Genomic DNA, 20,241 nt, shown 5'->3' with positions numbered 1-20,241 from the left:
TGTTTTCTATTGAACCACACATTAATGGATCGATGTTTATCGTTATTGAATTATCGTCCAGTTCAGACTATTCCAATAACGGACATATTATTATCTGCCTGTAGATTCTGCCCACAGCATGATGCTGCCGCCGCCGTGTTTCACTGTGAGGACGGTGTTTTCAGCACTATGTGCTTATAGTGGAAGTTCAAGTGCTAGAAATACTTTTGCACTGCATGTCTAAGAGTTGCTTTTATCTTTACAGAGCTTAGTGAGATATTGGCTTAATCTGTGTTTAGAATAAAGTCTGAACGTCTGTTTTGTTTCGGCTCAAAAGAATCCAGGTTTTATCTCGCTGACATTTCAGATGTTTGCCTTCCAACTAAACGCTGCCTTGGTTCCTCTCCTCTAAATTTAACCATACATCATTTTTATTTTGCCTCTTCTCTCTGTCACACTTGCCGTGCTTCAACCTCCTTCCAGCGATCTCAACCTACAGATGAGACTCAGAAAGGGAGAATAAAGGCTAACCGTTAATCATCGCAGTTTATGATCACCCAGAATGTGTCACATTCCTCTTAATATTCATGCACAACTCTCAGGTCCAGGCTTTGCTCGATGAAGGCGGAACAGGTTCATATTTATTTAGTTTCCCTTTCTGTCTCAGGAGACGTCGGTTTATCCCTTCATATTGATTCCTTTAAGTCAACATGTCATAAAACCTAAAACCAAATGGATTTCTTTCAGCTCGACGTGTCGTAAAGTCTAAAAGTAAAGCCCTCCCTGCGTTCTCTCGTCTAACCACAGAAATCTCTGTGATTTACTGAGTCCGGGTAATTGAGCGGCTGCCGGGTCTCACGTCTTCCCCTCCGAGGAGTAGCTTTGGACGAGGCCGAGCCCTCGTCTCCTCGGCTAATTAAAGCCGGAGCTGTTCGTCTAACCGAGAACGACCGCGCATTCTTCTTGACCAAACAATGATGCAAGCGTCCCTCCTGCTGCTGAAATAAATGGAGCAGACGCTGAAACCGGGCTGTAAGACGACGCAGTCGGCGTTACGGGCCATGAAATCATCACAGGCGAGACGGAGAAGACAAATAAAACCATTAAGCTGTAAAATTTTTAACCGGAGCTGCATGTGTTGTAAAGTTAATCGCAGGCTGTGGCTGTTTCCCCTCTTTAAATAAATTAGATTTAGCATTGCAACAGGACATAAAACAGACAATTTAACAGCTTTGGCTTCTTTTTTATTAGATTTAGAAGATGATTGTGATGGTTTTGTTTGTTTGTTTTATAACCTCGTCTGCTTAAAAGCTCTTCAGCCAAGTTTTTTGCCTAAACTTCTTCTTCTCGTTAGGATTTAATGTTTGATTTTTGACGCTCTGACTGGTCTGAATCCATCTCTAGATGAACTTTCACGTCGGTACATTTCGTCTTAAACTCATGTCCCAGGTACCAAAATGTAATTACAGCGCTCTGTTTTTTTAGCTGCATTGAGGCGTCCGCATACTCCACAAGAACAGAGTAATTTGTTCTTATCTCCAAAGTGGCCCAGACTTTTCAGACTTCACATGAACTCAGAGCGCAGAGCTCCTGGGAAGTCCTCAGAGGGAAACGTTCAATCACCCAACAGCTGAAGAAGAAGTAAGAACAGACGGACATCAATCTGTTCTTGTAGAGTTTCAGGAGAGAGAACAAATGTGTCTGATCTCTGTTCAGCTCCAAGTAAAGCTGATTTTCCAGGGTTTCCTCCAGGAGTTTATAAAATTGCGGTGATGTTTTGGTTTTATTTATTTTTTTAAATTGTGGGTGGGGACACGTCATTGGCTAATTTGCATATATGTTCCTACATTTGGGAGCCAGGCTTTAGGAGAGGTTTTGCCAAGAGAGAAAAGTTGTTAAAATAGCGATTTAAATGTGTTTGGAACCAAAAAGTACCTTTTTTTTTTATAAATTGACTTTCCTAATTTCAATACATTGTCTGAATCCTCACTACTGTACCAAACTGTACAGTATAAGAGGCAGACAAAGTGAATGAGGTGAATAAGTAGTTGAAGATGTGTGTGGATCAAATTCATGGACTGGTTTTAGTGCAACTGTTTCAGAGACAAAACAAAGACTACTTTAAAAACTGAATTTATGTAACGAGGCAGCAGCAGCAGCTGTGGTGTGCCTGTGAGACAGAGCTGAGGGAAGTGGGAACCTTTATAGCAGCTCTAACTGCTGCCTCAATCGTTCCAGAAGGACAGGTGATTTCGGTAAAGTTGCCATTAAAACAAAACAAAAAAAAAGTCACTGAAAGTTTCTTGTTGCTACTCGCTTGTTTTAATAGAAAATTGCTAGAGGGGTTGGAAAAGTCGCTAAATATAGCAACAAAGATGGTAAATGGGCAACCCTGGACTGTCGTTTCTAGTTTTCCTTCCCTCCTGAGAGCATCACACGCTAGCCAGCTTTGCAGCCAGACAGGAAGAAGCTGCTGGTTTTTCAAAGTAGAGTACATTTTAACTTTTCATTTTTAAATTCATTTCAAAGTCGGATTATGGTTAGTGTAAGTGTGCTAATATAGGCTATACAGGGTATATAACTAATATATGTTACATTGTTATAACATGTATATTTAAAAAACTTCTGAATATATAAAATAAAAAAAAATTAAAAATTAAAAAATATATATATACAGAACCTATATACACTCAGTAAACTGAGTATATTGACAGCTATCTTACCCCATATGCTTCAGTTATATTTAATTCATAGGAATTATTTGGGGTGCCAATAGGTGTAAAACCAGTGATTTGATTAAAAAATGTATTTCCTTACTGAACAAATGTAAATGAGAGTGTGGAGCACAGGCAAAATAAGTCATGAAAATTAAACTATAAAAGAAGGCTTTAGAAGTGTCCAGGTTTTTTCTGATGCAATACGTTAAAAAAAATGTTTGATTGATTTATCATAAATTCAAACTTAACATGTTGGCAATTGCACCAAAAGCATGTTGTTGGGAGTCTACTGTTTATTGTAAAGAGTAGATTCTTGGCTTTGATCCCAAAAAAAAAAACCTGCATAAATATTCAAACACTGATCTAACAAGCTCAAGGAGACAAATCAGTCTTTGGTTAAACGGCCTAAGTTGTCCATCAATCAAGCCCTTCCTCTTACGGCCCAATATGGCGTCTGGGTGTATTTGGCAGCCGCCCAGCCTGATAGATGAAGCGACTCCTGCTGTCAAGCTCTCCTGCTCTTGATAGCCTGATTCTACTCTGAAGATTAATGTGGCCAGGAGAGCAGGGGGGATATCTCCTCCATCTGTTGTCAGGGTGCCACGACCTCTGACATGTGGTTTGCCCGCCGCCAGCCATTTGCTACGACAGCGTTGTAATTAAGCTGATTTTCCTCCGGTCCTCGATGGGAGTGACTCAGCAGAAAGGGAGTGTAAGACGAGAAATACAAGGACCAGTGAGCAACAGAGGCAGGGTAGAGAAAATATGGCTCAGTCTTTAAGAACAAGAGACAGAAACTATGGAGGAGGTGGAAATGTGTTAATGCTTTGGTCTAAGAGGTAGCTAGTTTTAGTTTGTAATGTCCATAGGTTAAAAAGTAAACAAACTTCAATGTCTTAGTGGGAATGTTATGTGAACACAAAGTAGATTCCTCTTGCTCAAGGTAAATTAACTTTTTAGATGTTATGAAATATTTATTAGTGAACGTGTATAATGTGCCTTTGGGACAGTAGGAAGTTTTGTCTGGTGCAGAGTAGCCTCCCCACCTCCTCCACCTGCTGCTACGAGCTGTCAGCTGTGTATGCTGAAGAAAGAGGAGCACCTACTAACTTTTCTACTAAAAAAAGTTGGCCTTTGAATCTTTGAAACACTTGCAGACCCACATTGCTTGTCTTAACTGTGATTAGGTATTGGCTAGACTCTGATTAATCATGAGTTTGACTCTTCTTAGCCATGAACCATTAGCTTTACCCTGATTAGCCATTAGCTTTGCATTGATTAGCCATTACTGTTACTCTGATTAGCCATTAGCTTTACCCTGATTAGCCATTAGCTTAACTCGGATTAGCCATTATCTTAACTCGGATTAGCCATTAGCTTTACAGTGATTAGCCATTAGCTTTACAGTGATTAGCCATTAGCTTTGCATTGATTAGCCATTAGCTTCACTCTGATTAGCCATTAGCTTTACAGTGATTAGCCATTAGGTTTACTTGGATTAGCTTTAGTTGTATTAGCCTTTCTCTTATTAGCCATTAGCTTTACTGGGGTTACCGTTACTCTGATTAGTCATCTTATTTACCATGAGTAGCCATTAGTTTGACTCTGATTGGTTCTTAGCTTACATTTAAGTTACTGTACGCTTGATTCTGATTTGCCTTTAGCTTGACCCTAATTAGCAGTTTGCTTGGCTTCCTAATGAAAATATCTCCCTTACTGTTCGAGCTGAGATGCCTTTGACGGGTGTCTGCTGTCTACTTTCAACTGCTTATAACTTCATCTTATGACCCTACTTCCAAACAACTGAACCATCTGTTTTATATTTTTGGCAGTAAAAACAGGTCAAACACACTTACTCTCCAAGTAAAAGATGGTAAAACTGCTAAGAGGGCTGACTTACGTAAGAGTTTAACACACACGCACACCTCGGTGGGTCCAGGCTGAGATTTCCTTACTGGCAAGAAGAGGAACACATTTTATTATAGGTTTGACTTAGTATTTGTTTCATGAGAGAAAGCTTTCACATCCTTGTCTCTATGGTAACTGCATCCCCATCTGTCGGTCCCTCACACTTTGCAATCCCGCTTTGGTTTCACATTGTTTTAAATTTCACGATTTGACATTTCTTCTTATTGTTCTTAGAAGTGCCTCTTCCTAGAAGCAGCATAGTCCATGCTTATCTGTGATATTTCCTCCATCAGTAACACCTGCGCACTAAGGCGTTCAGGTGTGCCAGCTGTTTGATTGGCTGGCTTGTTCACTTAATGAAGGCAGCAGCCTTAAATCCCAGACATGCATATTTACACCGGCCAAACCCTGAAGTGATTGGGATTGTTGCAGAACTCCTTGATTGCACGGACAGGGTTGTGGATGCATGATTATTAAATTCCTCTTTTATCCTGCAATCAGGATTGAAATCCAACTGTCTACATTTTTCTGCCAGACCGCCATTGATATCTAAACATTTAATTCTGCTAATTAGGCTAATTAAGATCATTTATGGACCGGATCATGGTGTCTTGTTGGTCCAGCTGTCAGGCTGGCGGCATGCGTAGTCTTTATGGATTTGTTTACCGCCGTATTCTGCATTAGTTTGTGTGAATGACGCGTGGGCGTCTGATGGCCCACTATCCCTCCCCCTCCTCCATCCCTGCAACCTGAGGCGACCACAAAGCGAATATTGTCACTCTGCAGCACTTCCTGCTCCCTCTGTGACCAGCTGAGCTGAATAAAAGGAAAACCTGCTGTATGCATCTATGACTCATGAACCAGCAGCATCACTGTCGTCAAGGTGTTTGTTATGCAGCCTTTAGATGTGCATATTTTAAGTATTTTTCTAACCCAAAATCACTCATTGTTAGTTTATTAGATATCAAACTGATTGTATGTATGGTTTATTGATTGATTTTTTTTTTAAATATTTTAGTTATTATATGTTTCTGTATAAATCTTTGTTGGTCAGCAGCGAGCTGGTTTGTTGGCTTGTTTAGCTGAAATATTGTAGCCGGTTCAACAAGTAACTCCATGATTCAACTGCTTGTAAAAACCAGCAATGGCTCCCATTCGTTGTCTCCGTTTTCACTTTATCAAACTCTCATCGGGTTCTGGAGGAAGTTTGAGACGCTTTTCTTTACAATTTTGTTTTAGTTGTTCCACATTTGCAGAGATTTGTTTCCACACAGTTCTCTTAGTGTCACTCCAGGGCAATTGAATGAGGTGGGTTTCTGGGCTTTGACTAGGCCAATCCAACATTGTCCCTCTTTTCAGCTATTCTGTTGTAGATTTTCTGCTGAGGTTGAGATCATTGTCTAGTTATCGATTCTGATCGGGTTCAAGTTTTCTACAAACACAATATCTCTGCTTAGGTCTCATCTGGCCAACAGAGATTGTCCCAAATTTTCGGTGTTAGTCTTGTTTTGTTTAAGTTTGCTAAGCATTGCATAGTCCGACCTGGGTGTGCATTTGCTGGTACATTCATTTTACGATTTTATGTGACGGTTATGTTTCCCACTTTGTAATATTCTTATTTTATAATGATAAACTTTAAACAGTTTGGAAATGGCCTTAAAACTCTTCTTAGAGTGATGGGCAGTAACAGCTGGTTCTTGTTGGGCCATGGCCGATATCTTTCCATCCTGACATTTAGTTCATAAGCAACTTTAAGGTTTAGTAACATTCTTGCATTGTCTTACTTTTTACTTTACATTTGTGACACATTTCAGTAAAAAGACAATTCAACACTGCAAAAATCTTAATGAGTGTATTTTTGATTTGAGCAGGTAAATAAGACAATTCAATTCAATTTTATTTATATAGCGCCAATTCATGAAACATGTCATCTTAAGGCACTTTAAGTCAAATTCAATCATATTATACAGATTGGGTCAGATTATACAGATTGGTCAAAAATGTCCTATATAAGGGAACCCAGTTGATTGCATCAAAGTCCCGACAAGCAGCATTCACTCCTTGAAGAATATAGAATAAGCTATAATCTTTGGACTTAAAATAGGAACAATTCATCTCCATCTTATTTCGAGTGCAGTTAATCTAATTATCTTATTTTATGGGTAAAATACTAATTCCATTAGCAAATAGTCTTATTTAGCTGCTTAAGTCAAGGAAAAATGCACTAATGTCAAGAGAAGTTTACATACTTTTACTTCCCCTTTTGCAGTGAAAATGCTGAACATGAACAGAACATAAAAAGAGAAAACGTAGAGAGGAAAGCACATTGTAGTGGAATAGTAGCAGTAGGTGAAGATAAGTTGGACTACAAACATCGGGCAGAAAACAATTTAAAGGCTACAAACTGCGGAAAATATTCAGTTATTTAATGAAATGGTAGAAATGCCCCGTTGTCCGGGTCCCAGACAGACAACATGATTACCTGGAAGCTTAATCTAGACTTAACCAAACCACTCAAAAGTATCTGCTGCTGGTAAGATACTGACTGCTCATGACGTTCAAGAGAATCCCGGTTTGCAAGAAACAAGAGGCGTTAATGCAGCAGCAACAGAAAACTGTTTTTCAAAACACCCCTAGTTAGTTTGAGCAGGACATTTATTGTTGGTGTTAAAATATAATTGATGACGAAGGACGGGTGTATATTAAAATAAATATTAGTTATTGTGTTTTCTGGCCTATGTTCCTCCATTCATCTGCAGCGATGAGAAAAACGGGGATGAGTGCTTTCATCGAGGCTTTTAATGAGTGAATGATTAAGCTTCCTGAAATGGATTTTCTGTGATAAGCAAGAAGAAAAATAGATAAAGCAGAAGTTCAGACGTTTGGCCTTCGACGGAGGAGGATTAATGTGAAATGTATCTGCTCATTTTATGATTTAAAAAAAAAATACAGATGAAAGGAGGATGAAAATGATTCTGACTCTGTTATATTCAAAGTAACCCTGCGAAATTAAAGGAGAAAACAGTATAAGTTGATGTGATTCTCAGTACAGCAGTGTAAAAATAAGGTTTCAGGTTAACTATATTACTGCAGTGATAATAAACACGTATTACATAGTTTATCCCCTAATTATTATAGCCTTAATGTGTCAACCCTTTGTTAGCTTATCACCTTATAGTCTTAAGTATTATAATAAGCACATATCTCTTTGTTCTGTTTATCTCAAAGTCTATTTTTTGTGTTTTTATATCTTTTTCCAGAAAATCTTTCCATTGTCTCCCTCAGCAGCAGCTCTCATTGTTTCCCATTCATCATTTAGAGCCTATTTTTCTTCCCTCAGGCTGGTTTGCAGGCTTTAAAGCGTTCGCTGGATGCAAATATTAACCCGTTCTCCTTCCATCTCTGCCGTTTCTCTGTCTGTCCTGGCAGAAAGTCAGCGAGAAGGTCGGAGGAGCAGAGGGAACCAAGCTCGACGATGATTTCAAAGAAATGGAAAAGGTAATTTATGGGAAGCTGAAAAGCTTGCTGGGTTTTTCTAGTTGGTCAATGAAAAGTGTTTAGAAAGTCTAATTTATTTAGTTTCTTTCATGCATTTTAACGTTTTCCTAAATAGATGCAAAAAATAAATGTTACTGTACTGAAAATTGAAAATGTTCATTTAAATTCAAACCAGTCAGTTTTATAATTTGGTCAGAAAAAATGTCCACCTGCATAAACTGTCTGTGCCGGGAGCCACAAAGGGCCCCCAGGCTAATATGGCTTCACTAGAATGAAGTTAGCTGCTTGTTTCGCTGTTGTTGTAGTTGTTATAAAAACAAATTATTTATTCCTTATTATATTTATAAAGCTCTTTGCAATCAATCAATGTGCATTAAGTTGTTTCTTCCTGGTTGGCCCCTGCAGAAGGTGGACATCACCAGCAGAGCGGTGCTGGACATCATGACCAAAACCACAGAGTACCTGCAGCCAAACCCAGGTATCCTCAGCACACACACCGCCGCCGCAGCACCAACACACAGCTAACGTCTAGCAGCTAACATCTAGCAGCTAACATCTAGCAGCTAACATCTAGCAGCTAACGTCTAGCAGGTAACGTCTAGCAGCTAACGTCTAGCAGCTAACGTCTGGCAGCTAACGTCTGGCAGCTAACGTCTGGCAGCTAACGTCTGGCAGCTAACGTCTGGCAGCTAACGTCTGGCAGCTAACGTCTGGCAGCTAACGTCTGGCAGCTAACGTCTGGCAGCTAACGTCTGGCAGCTAACGTCTGGCAGCTAACGTCTGGCAGCTAACGTCTAGCAGCTAATGTCTAGCAGCTAACGTCCAGCAGCTAACGTCCAGCAGCTAACGTCTAGCAGCTAACGTCTGGCAGTTAACGTCTGGCAGTTAACGTCTAGCAGTTAACGTCTAGCAGCTAACGTCTAGCAGCTAACGTCTAGCAGCTAACGTCTAGCAGCTAACGTCTAGCTGCTAACGTCTAGCGGCTAGCAGATAATGGCTAGCAGTTATCGGCTAGCAGCTAATGGCTAACAGCTAACGACTAACTGTGGCCGGTAACCAGGAACCTCTGCTTGTTTGCAGCATCCAGGGCCAAGCTGAGCATGATCAACACCATGTCGAAGATCCGCGGGCAGGAGAAGGGGCCCGGTTACCCGCAGGCCGAGAGCATTCTGGGAGATGCCATGCTGAAGTTCGGCCGGGACCTGGGAGAAGAGTCCTGCTTCGGTAAGCGGGACGTCGTTGCCATCAAAGTCCCGGCAGGTTATTTATCGTAGGCCTTAAAAAGCCTGAAATACAGACAGATATTCCATTTAAGAATTTTTAGTCAAATTTGTGCATTTAGTTGTTCTTTCTGTGCTTTTTTTCATTGTTTTATGAGACATTTTATAAGACCAAGAGCTCCATCTTAGCCTCGGTTAGCATCGTTTGGGGAAACAGACTGAACTGGTATGGCTCTGGTGACAGAGGGTGAAAACAACATGGCGGTGTCAAACATCAATACTCATGGGGCATCCATCAATAAAAGCCCTCTATCAGATCAAAAGCAGATGGCATATTAAAAGTAAAGCTTCTACATTTCCCTAAATCTCTGGAGAAGCTTTGATGTGAGAGTTGAGTCCTGCTTCGTCTCCTCCTCCTCCTCCTCCAGGACTGGCGCTCTGCGATGCCGGCGAGGCCATGAAGGAGCTCGGGGAGGTGAAGGACGCTCTGGACATGGAGGTCAAGCAGAACTTCATTGACCCGCTGCAGAACCTCCACGACAAAGATCTGAAGGAGATCCAGGTGAGTGGCCGTCTGCGGAGAGGCTCAGTAAGCTCAGAAACCAAAGGGGGGCGCCTCTGACCCCCCTCCCTCTGTTGCCGCAGCATCACTTGAAGAAGATGGAGGGCCGTCGCCTGGACTTCGACTACAAGAAGAAGCGTCAGGGGAAGGTCCAGGACGACGAGATCAAACAGGCGCTGGAGAAGTTCGACGAGAGCAAAGAGATCGCCGAGCAGAGCATGTTCAACCTGCTGGAGAGCGACGTAAGAAAAGCCGCTGAGACAAACAAACGAGTAGGAGAGGTACCGGCGTCTCTGCTCAGATGTCACTGTCCGGGCATTAAATCCTCATTTATACAGAAATATATAGTTCTCTGGTTCAAATCCCCCAGAATGCCTCTCTGCTGCCGCCCAGTGGCAGCTCCCCGCTCCCTGAGGGATGGCTTAAATTCCCCTGGGATGTTGCAATGACAAATTAATATGATTATTATTATTTTTTATAAGAAAAAATAATCATATTAGCTTCTTAGACTGGATACAAACGCTGCATCAAACACTTATAAGGTGCAAATTCCAGAGTTTTCTCTCTATATTTATATTATTTTTACCTATTTTAATACTTTATGACTCCTATAGTTTCTTTTCCTTTTATAAATATTATTGTTTAAAACTTTAAACCTTTTATTATTTTTTTGCTAAATTATCTCCATGTCTTAAATGTTATGACTTCATTATTTTTATTACATTTTATGATTTTTTTTTAACATATCTTTATACATATGATTTGTTGTCTTTTTATTAACTATTTGCCTTATTGTTTCAATACATTTCTAGTTTATTTCATTTACTTTCTCGCTTTTTATGCAAAAAAATTCTATTATTTATTGAAATACAAATTTATATTTTTATATCTTTTTTGGTTTTCTTTTATCTCTTCCTGCTGCGATTTAATAATTTCTGGTCCATTTTCATTTCTGTTGACGTTGAAAACAGAGAAATTTCCAATGAGACATTAACTAAAAGCAAGGCTGCAAGGAGCCGCGTTATCAGGGAAAAAACGGCCGTTCCAAGATCCCGGGAAACATTTTAGGTCATTTTCCTTCACGCCACAATCCTTCACGTACGAGAAATTAATTGATAAATCCGAACAACAGAGGTGGATCTCATAGAAAAGTCACAATCCTCCAAAAAAACGGAAACCGAATCAGATTTCTGAACGAGTTTTAGCCGGATCAGCGTTTTGCTTGATAGAGCAGGGAAACAAAATACTACCAGCTCTGTGGCGCCGACCCAGACCCAGCGTGATGAAAGTGTGTGTGTGTGTGTGTGTGTGTGTGTGTGTGTGTGTGTTGCAGATAGAGCAGGTGAGCCAGCTGGCAGCGCTGGTCCAGGCCCAGTTGGAGTACCACAGCCGCTCTTCGGAAATCCTCCAGCAGCTCTCCAGCAAGATGGAGGACAGGTACGGACCCGTTCTCTTCTGCCTCCGCCAGCAGAGGTGGATCCGTGTGGCTAAAACTCGTGTTTCTTGTCTTTTTTTTCTTCTTTCTTCAGGATAAAAGAAGTGTCCAGCAAACCCAGGAAGGAGTACATGCCCAAACCCAAAATGACTCTGGAGCTCCTGCCCCCCAGCGAGAGCCACAATGGGGGGATTCACTCAGCCAAGTCCCCCGGAAAATCACCAGGTAGAAGAGGGACACCCACACCCATCTGCTGGGTTGCTGTCCAGCTTTATGCCTGACCAAAATCGGCCTCAGAAACGCACGACATGAAAACGTCTCAGTGAGGCTTAGATTCAAACCGGCGGGTGGAAATGATCCTGCATACTGGTGTCTTTGTGAATTTGTAAGGTTAAAATCTAAATGCAGTTTGCCTTTAATAGAGTTTCTGTCAATTTTTTATAGATTTTGCAGAGAAAAACCTAAAAAAAATGGTACATTTGCTGCCATTTGTCTGCTCTCCAGTTTTCTAATTAAATTCACCAGAATGAGCATTTATGCTGCAGGTGTCGCTTAGTGTCAGCAGGTGGCAGACTCACATAATTTGGTTTAATTAAACCTGCTTCTCCTCATTATTATGTTTATGAATCAGCTGCATCAAACATGTGCTTTACTAATGACATTTTCACCAATGTCAGGACATGAAAACGCTCTGTGGAGAGATGGTGCTTACACTTTATTTCCCAGATGGATGTCTTGGTGAGAAGCGACATTATTTCCCAGGTTTTTTTTTTATATCAAAGCTTCATTATAAATCAGATATAAAACTATATGAAACTATAAACAATGAAAATGCGGTTGAACTTGTGTGATAACCGAGCAGAAGAAGAAAATAAAGAACAATGTATTAAAATTAAAAACAACATGGTGAAGAAGTGGGGGAGGAAATGAATCATGATTAGATGACTTTCCTTCGCTAAAATTAAATTATTGAATTCATATTTTGCTATAATGGCTCGACTTCTGTTTTCTTGTTATGTTTTAGCTCTTCCTTAAACAGACATCTTTAACTTATAGAATTGTTGACAAAGGGCGTAGTCTTAAAAAAAAAAAAAGATCAGCTTTTGTGAATAAAAACGGGATTACATTATTTCTGTTGCTTGATTCTTCATTCCCTGTTGAAAGACTGGCTTTTATCATATCCAAAATTAAACGCACAATATATTTAATATGAGGTCCATTAACATTTTTATTCTAACCAGATAAATCACCCGTTGAGATCAAGTTCTCTTGTACTAGGATGACCTGGCCAAGACAGGCAGCAGCAGAATGGACAAAAGAAAGACTAAACAACCACTAAAATATGTACATTTCAAGCATTTCAAGCAATTAGATGGATAAAATGCAGGAGTTACTGTTGTACTGTAAAATTTAAAGCGTTGCAATACATTTTTTTTTTCCAGACCTTGTAGGTAAAAGAGATGGGAAGCAGGGAGCTCTCTGAGTATTATGGCAGTGAGCAATGTGAAGGTTGTTGGTTTCCCTTTTTTTCTGGGATGGAAACAAATAATAGGTTATAGCGGGGTCAAAGGTCGCTTTTTGCATTGAAAATAAAGTTGCTGACCCTGGGCTCAGGCTGCTGCTTTGCAGACATGACAATCCTTTCTCTAAGCTGAAGCTTTAAAACAGTGTTTCCACAATAACTGCGACCTTTAAATTCTCACAACCGAACATGTTTCCAAACAGTGAAATTATTTTTTTTATTGCAGGCAGGAGAAAAGATCAGTAGATTATTTACAGCCATCTGACTGGCAGTGACCTGCAAAGGATTGAGGAGGGCTGTGGTAGTCTGGGCTCCATCCACAGAAAACGTTGGTCTCCCTGGACCTGTCTTAGCCATCTCATTATTCTTCTTTTATTCTTTTTATGAAACCTTTATCCAACCAGGCAGATACAAAGGTGACCCGACAAAGCTTAAGAATACTTTATGCTGTAGAAACGGCACAACTTGACATCCAAGCGGTTCTGAAACGGTTGAGGTACGTTCACACTGAACGCGAACGGGTTGAAGGGATTTACAGTTTATCCCCATTTAAAGGTGCGTTCAGGAGTGAATTAACAGTCCGCGACACAAACTGGGCGACTAGAGCGAACCAAAGTGTCGCTGATGACGCGGTGAAATGCGATGGGGGGGAAATGTTTTGCTAGAGAGACGAAATGTCAAGCAACCATCAGCAGGCGATCAACGGGAAAGATTCACCTTGTTTGTGTTTGGGGTGAACGAACCCTAACCAACCCGCGTCTCTGTGAAACTGATGCAAACAATCTTTAAATCACAGCAGATTTAATGGATATTTGGTTGTTTTGATTTACAATGTGTATGAGGACAGAGTGACGCGATAAACTGAGGATTTTAGAGACCAGCGCAAATTACGGCGCGATGATGTCAATCAAAAAATAGAGCCACAGTGGACAGTCGTCTACATTGTTGATGGCTTTGCAGCAATCCCTTATACTGAGCATGCATGAAGCGACAGTGGAGAGGAAAACTCCCCTTTAACAGGGAGGAGAACCTCCAGCAGAACCAGAACCAGGCTCAGTGTGAACGCTCATCTGCCTCGACCCACTGGGGCTTAGAGAAGACAGAGCAGAGACACAGAAAGCACAGAAGCTCACATTGACCCAGGAGTACTTTCTAACAACAATAACAAGAAACAATGCAAATTGAAGAACAGTAAAAGAACTCAGCTGAGTCAGATAAATAGGCCCTGATGTCCTCGGGCAGCCTAAGCCTATAGCAACATAACTATAGCGGTAGCTCAGGGTAACATGAGCCACTCTGACTATAAGCTTTGTCAAAACGGAAAGTTTTAACATTAGTCTTAAAAGTAGATAGGGTGTCTGCCTCACGGACCAAAACTGGGAGTTGGTTCCACAGGAGAGGAGCCTGATAGCTAAAGGATCTGCCTCCCATTCTACTTTTAGAGACTCTAGGAACCACCAGCAGACCTGCAGTCTGAGAGTGAAGTGCTCATTTTCTTGTTTTCTAATGGAAAACATGAATTATGTTTGTCTGGATCTTTAAAGACCGACAAAGTCAAGCAGTTAATTAAGTTTGTGGGTTTTTTTTTTTGCATCGTAACTAATCTTTTTTAGGTCTGTTTGTTCTGTGAACTGGAGTCTGCAGACTTCAAATAAGTTTAAGTACATTTTAGGTTTCATTTTAAGAAGGTTCTACCTTTCTCATGAACAAGCTGTGCAAAAGGCAGGTGGAGAAAAAGGTACTTTTTTCTTCGAGCAAGTTGAATGGTGGTAACAAAGTCCACTTTTTTTAAACTTGTATCCAGTTAATGACAACTGTGTGTACAAAATGCCTTTACTGACACTCTGTTAGTGTGGGTCTTCCCCCATTTGCTTGGAAGCTGGGTCGCCTCTCTTTCTTGTCCTAGGCGTCACTCCCTTTGTTCCTCTGGTAGATCAGACCAGCGGCTCAGTGATCAGCTTCTGTTTTCTCCATGTCCTCTCACAGCACCCATGGACCAGCCCTGCTGTCGAGCACTCTACGACTTCGAGCCAGAGAACGAGGGCGAGCTGGGCTTCAAGGAGGGCGACATCATCACCCTGACCAATCAGATCGACGAGAACTGGTACGAGGGCATGATCAACGGCCAGTCGGGCTTCTTCCCCATCAACTACGTGGATATCCTGGTCCCGCTGCCCCACTAGTCGGCGGCCCGCCGCCCGGTCCTTCCCTCTCGACCAACCCGGACACCCGTGAAACAGCCTGTATTCGCAGAAACGACAAAAAAACCACGCCCTCCTTCTACTTCTTCTGTGCTTCTGTGCAAATTCTGCTTTCACTAAACGGACTGAAACGAGAGAGGCGCCGGACAACCGCGAGACTTTTCAAAAAGGAGACGAGGGGGGTTGGATGGCAGCGTGAGGGGTGCAGCTAAGGCGGACTGAGAGAGACGAGAGGGACGAAGCGATGTGGGTCTGTTAAAGCATGGTGCTTAGCCTGGCAGCAATGGACACCAGTGAGGCTTTGGAGACTTGCAAATACGGCACCGTAATATGTACGTGCATGTCTGAATGTGTGTTTCAACCTGTTCGTCCTCCGCTACGATGAAGCCAGCACAAATTCCTGCTCATCAGTTCCTTACCTGACTGCTGTTTTCCTATCCTTTTTGGCTTTCTCTGGCGGTCTCTCTGCGGTTTTTTTTCTACCTTGACTTGCCTTTTTTGTGCTTTTCTACAGCCCTTCTATCTTTCTCTCCGTCTAGCTAGCACTGCCTTTTAGCATGGCTCGGTAATCTGTAGAGGCAAGTCGGTCTTGTGTTCCAGGGTCACAGCTGTACATCAGGCCTCCCTGTTGTTGTTTTTAGATCTAATTCTTCTTCAGACTAACTCTCTCGGAGTCTGCGTAGATTTTCAGTTCAGTGGCTGTACGCATGGACCAGCCACATCAAAGATTTAGGTCATTAGACATGTAGCTTTAAGGAGTGACTACGAGATTTAATCTCTTGTTTTGGGTTTACCTGTCTTGAATGGAAACTTAAGCAGAGTATTAAAAGAGCCACAGGCGCGTTGGAGCCGTTGAAGAGGGGATACCCTAGCGGTTGTATTACTGCACTGCACAGCAATGCTGCCCAGCCGCTAAAAAGGTAAAGCTTTGCAGAAAGATGTGCACTGAGGTAAAGAGAGACTTTGTTTTTCTGTCCTTATACGTGGAGGTGCTTGCAGATCTGTCTCGTTCCGTGCTTTTGCATCCAAGACTGATCGACTGGAACTTGCTGTTGCAGAGCTTACCTTGCGTTGTTTCGACATACATTCAGTTTGGTTGTTGATCCCTGCCTCACCAAAGGACACGTACCGGTTGATGTAGGAAACAAAGTAGTTTACAGAAAGCTTTTCACCTGCAGCAGCCACGATTTTCAGTAACCAGTTTAACATCTGTCAGTTTTTAGAGCAGAAAAACGTTCCTGGAAAAAACAAATCCAGTCATTTTTAAAAGCTCGCTCATTTTTACCACATTCATAATGTCCTAGGAAATATTTCATTTAACATGAATACACCTTTTGTATAGCAAATTGGCTTGTCCTTGTACCAACACTTGACAGATGGAGTGAAATTTCGATTCCTGGATTGATGACATTTATTTGAGCGAGTGCACTCTAAATACTGTCACTGACCAATTTGGGAGCACTAATCCTGCCCGGCTTTTACTAAAACACGACCGTCACCTTAAACCTTATTACATTTTGATACAGTGACCAGTTCTTTTACCGCTGGCTCTAATGCCATTCTTTTGTACATCTCCCAAAGTTACTTGCCTTAGATGCAGGCTTAAACCCTTAAGTCCCTACTGCTGAGATTTTTCCACTGGTGTAAATTGCACCAAATGTGGTCAGTTTGAATACAATGATCCGACGTAGCCTGGGATACATTGTTACGTCTTTAACGATGCTGGTTTGGTGGAATCTGTGTATTTATGCCAAACATTGTGCGTCTTTTCTTAGGCAACTCTTTGGTTTATAATCAAAAGGATTCTGGTATTGACGGTACAGTACACCAGGACACCATTTTAGACTTGGTCCAGTCAAAAGATCTTAGATGCTACCCAAACCTTCTGGAGCATTCTTGCATCCTTGACCACGGAATTATTTGGGAAACATTCTAAACCCGAAATATGAAAATTTCGTCAATGGTGCTCCGACAATGTTGTTTTTAAATATCACAGTTTCAGTGTTGGTGGTAAATATTGTCCATACTTGTAGGCGGATACAATAAATGGAACGGTTGGACTGCTACTCAATTTGTTTCTGTATCAGCAGTGTTCTTTATGATTTGGTACTAAAGGTGTAAAAGAGTTTGTTGCAACTCTGTGAAAGGCATTATGTTGACTGTTGAATATACGTCCTCAATAATGCAGTAGTTCATCAAGAAGTTCAATTATACAGGTAGTGGTGAAAATATGTCAATAAGGAACCTTCTGTTCACGTAATGGCATCAGTTAAACATCTGGGATATACTTTCTTTTTTTACTACATCTAGAGGTTTAAGATTAGTAGGTGTGTTCCAGAAGCCAGTTTAAATTAATATGTTGCTGATGCATAAATAGTCAAAGTTTGGATTCAGCAAAATTGCAGACATTTTTACATTTCTAGGAGTTTTGCTAGCAAAGAAAAATGACCAGAGAGCCTAAATGTGGTGCTTGTGGCTTCTTTTTGTATCATATTGCTGACTTAAAACAGCTCCAAGTTTACATTAAAAGGTTTTTAGGTCCAATATTTAAAACAGCATTACTTTGGAAGTAAAATCTCTTCTATGCTCGTAATAATTACGTTTAACAAAGAATGTCAGCAGGAATCTGTGCTAGCAAAGCTAATGCTAACCGTGTAAAGAGTGGCTAATCACACTACTGTTAGCATCTTATTTGTATATTTGTGCTTTATGATACAGTGTTGAGCAGAGTACTCCTTGTACACTGGCTAAAATGCTGAATACCTCACATTAAGTATAACATGAGACAAAAGTAAATTAAATCATCTGGATTAGACTGTCAGATGGCAATGCCTCATTTTTAAACACTACTTGCTTTTGTCACACTTTTATAGTTCCGTCATAGATTTAAAAGAGTTTAACATTTGTAGTAGGCTAACATTTTAAAATATGTGGACTTCTCAGTTCAATTAGAATATTTACACATGGAATAAATCATGTGATTCTTTTTCTATTGGCTTTTAAAACAGACAAGTGATTATCTTTAAAAATTTCAGCCACCCTGTTTCAACAACTATTATTTATTTCTAAATTTCCAGTTGATTAATTGAATATAATAATACAGATGATTGATTTTTGTCTTCAGAATATTTGCATTGTTTGACAGCTTTATGGTTACATTAGAGCAACAGAAGCAACTATACCTCATGAGTGCTTAATCAAAATACATTAGAAATAGGCAAGTGAAAAACATGCTATACCAGATGATGAAGAACTTTGAAGCTGTAAAAAACATATTTTAAACACAAATGCTAATAACTCGTAACTGCAGTGTTAAGCTAATCGCAGAGATGTAATGTCAAAGAAACATTAAACACCATGGCAATAAATGATGATGTAACAATAAAATGTAATCTATCTAGCTAGCTAGTTGGCTAGCTAGCGCTCTAGCTAACAGTCAAAGCACATGTGACACCGAAATAACCCTGGGTAATAATCTTTTGCTGCCATATTCTAGCTTCTCCTTTACTGTTGCAGCTTGTTGTCGAAGATTGGGGTCTGGAGTACAATGTGTGTTCAGTGTATGCATTTTTTTTTATTCATTTTGTGAACTTGTGTGTCTAAAAATCTGATTTTCAGAGTCCGTCTGTGGAAAGTTTCTGTGCTGCATGCAACTGAACCGCTTAATGTGTGCTGTCCAGAATGGCTTTCCAAACAACAAAGAAAGAAATAAGTAACAATACAAGAAGTGAGAAATTTGTCTCACCAGCTTTTATTGCTCTGTGAGGGTTAATTTTTAAGCTTTTAACCCACGTAAGTTTTGTTCGAACAGCATTCCTATTTAAACTACAAAGTGCTTTATCACTTTTTACTTTTTCGTTCAGTGTCTTAATTTGTTTTCTCCCCGTTTTTGCCTGTTTCTGTTTTCCGTCCTTGTCGATTTGCCCTCTATGGCGACATGTATTCTAACCTCAATGAGGGACTTGTTGTACAGTGTTTACTCTCCGTGTTCACTATTCACCTTAGTGAGTGTCAGACCTCAGCGACTTTACTTGCCTCAGCCAAGTTTCAGCACAGTCTGCGGACTGAAGGATCAAAAGTAGCACTATCGGGTGTGAGCAGCGACGAGAGTAAAACGCTCATCGTCTGTAAGCATCAACACTTTTTTAACCCAGGAGAAAGCTGCGCGTCGATCTTAAAATGCAACACTTCACATGGTGAGGTCAGATTCTAAGACTTTCGGCTCTGCTTTGGTGTGTTCGCTTTGTTGGAGTTTTTCCACTTCAACAGTACCTAAGAGGCCTCATATTAAGTCCAGGCTTTTTTTCCTGGACTTTATGACATCATCGTGACACAATTTAGCATTTAGAAAAATGAAAAAAGAAATACGGCTGCGTTCTACTTAGTTTAGAGATAGGAACTCTGCGAGAGCCATAGAAGGAAAAACAGAACAAAAACCAAGACGTACTTTCCCAAGATCCCGACTTATTTTTGTGAGATTCAGCAAAAGTTTTGCAAAAAAAAACAAACAAAAGAAAAACAGTTTTGATGTGACAATGGGAAAGGGTTTTTCAAAGATTAATGACTTTTGTGAACTCCCACAAAACCTTATGAGATTCTGCCAAAGTTGAGAGAGATTTACCAAAATGACCGCAGGGACAATGTCCATAAGCACTTATGCAGTTAGTCTTTACCACAGTACCCAACACAGGGAACAGCAGAAAAACTGCCTGGTTATTGCAAGGGATGTAGGAGTTTGTCCACATCAGTCATTTCTTTAAACCAAAATCAAATCTATAATTGTTTTTTTTTTTGTTTTTGTCTTCTCTCATTCTTTGCAAACCTCCGATTTGCTGAATCATTAGTGCTGATGCAACTCTAATGGGTCACACGAATGATTTCTAATGTTCTTTGTATATTTTGGCACATGTTCTAGCAGGTGGTGATCTGTGACACATACAAGAAAGTACAAAAAAAATAGCTTAACGTGCCATGCTTCTGTTGGTGGGGGTTGTGAGGCATGTAGTGGGAGGTGGAGGTCATAGACGCCTTAGCTTCTGCAGGATCTCGGCAAACTTTTGTGGGATCTAGCAAAAGCAAGTCAGGATCTCTGAGAACTTTTTGGGAGATCTTGCAATACCCTTTTGACATCTGACAAAACCCAAACCTCAGGAATCCAGAAAAGTTCTTGTGAGACTTTTGGGGTATTTGGCAAAAAAA

The 20,241-nt window shown here is 40.7% G+C and overlaps 1 protein-coding gene across 1 annotated transcript in view; it reads left to right on the top strand.

Annotated features, from left to right (window-relative positions):
• Nucleotides 1–20,241, top strand: part of LOC105919289 (endophilin-A1) — a 44,990-nt gene extending 24,749 nt beyond the window's left edge. The window contains exons 2-9 of the mRNA XM_012854585.3: nucleotides 8,034–8,102; nucleotides 8,508–8,580; nucleotides 9,183–9,326; nucleotides 9,751–9,884; nucleotides 9,968–10,126; nucleotides 11,218–11,321; nucleotides 11,414–11,544; nucleotides 14,828–20,241. Coding sequence (XP_012710039.1) covers nucleotides 8,034–8,102; nucleotides 8,508–8,580; nucleotides 9,183–9,326; nucleotides 9,751–9,884; nucleotides 9,968–10,126; nucleotides 11,218–11,321; nucleotides 11,414–11,544; nucleotides 14,828–15,024 — 1,011 coding nt within the window. The 3' untranslated portion in view covers nucleotides 15,025–20,241. The remainder of the gene's footprint in view (nucleotides 1–8,033; nucleotides 8,103–8,507; nucleotides 8,581–9,182; nucleotides 9,327–9,750; nucleotides 9,885–9,967; nucleotides 10,127–11,217; nucleotides 11,322–11,413; nucleotides 11,545–14,827) is intronic.

The sequence above is a fragment of the Fundulus heteroclitus genome, chromosome 14 (assembly GCF_011125445.2).
Source record: "Fundulus heteroclitus isolate FHET01 chromosome 14, MU-UCD_Fhet_4.1, whole genome shotgun sequence".
Classification (NCBI taxonomy): Eukaryota; Metazoa; Chordata; class Actinopteri; order Cyprinodontiformes; family Fundulidae; genus Fundulus; species Fundulus heteroclitus.
The sequence above is the reverse complement of the archived record's forward strand: the minus strand, read 5'-3'. Positions and strand labels throughout refer to the sequence as shown.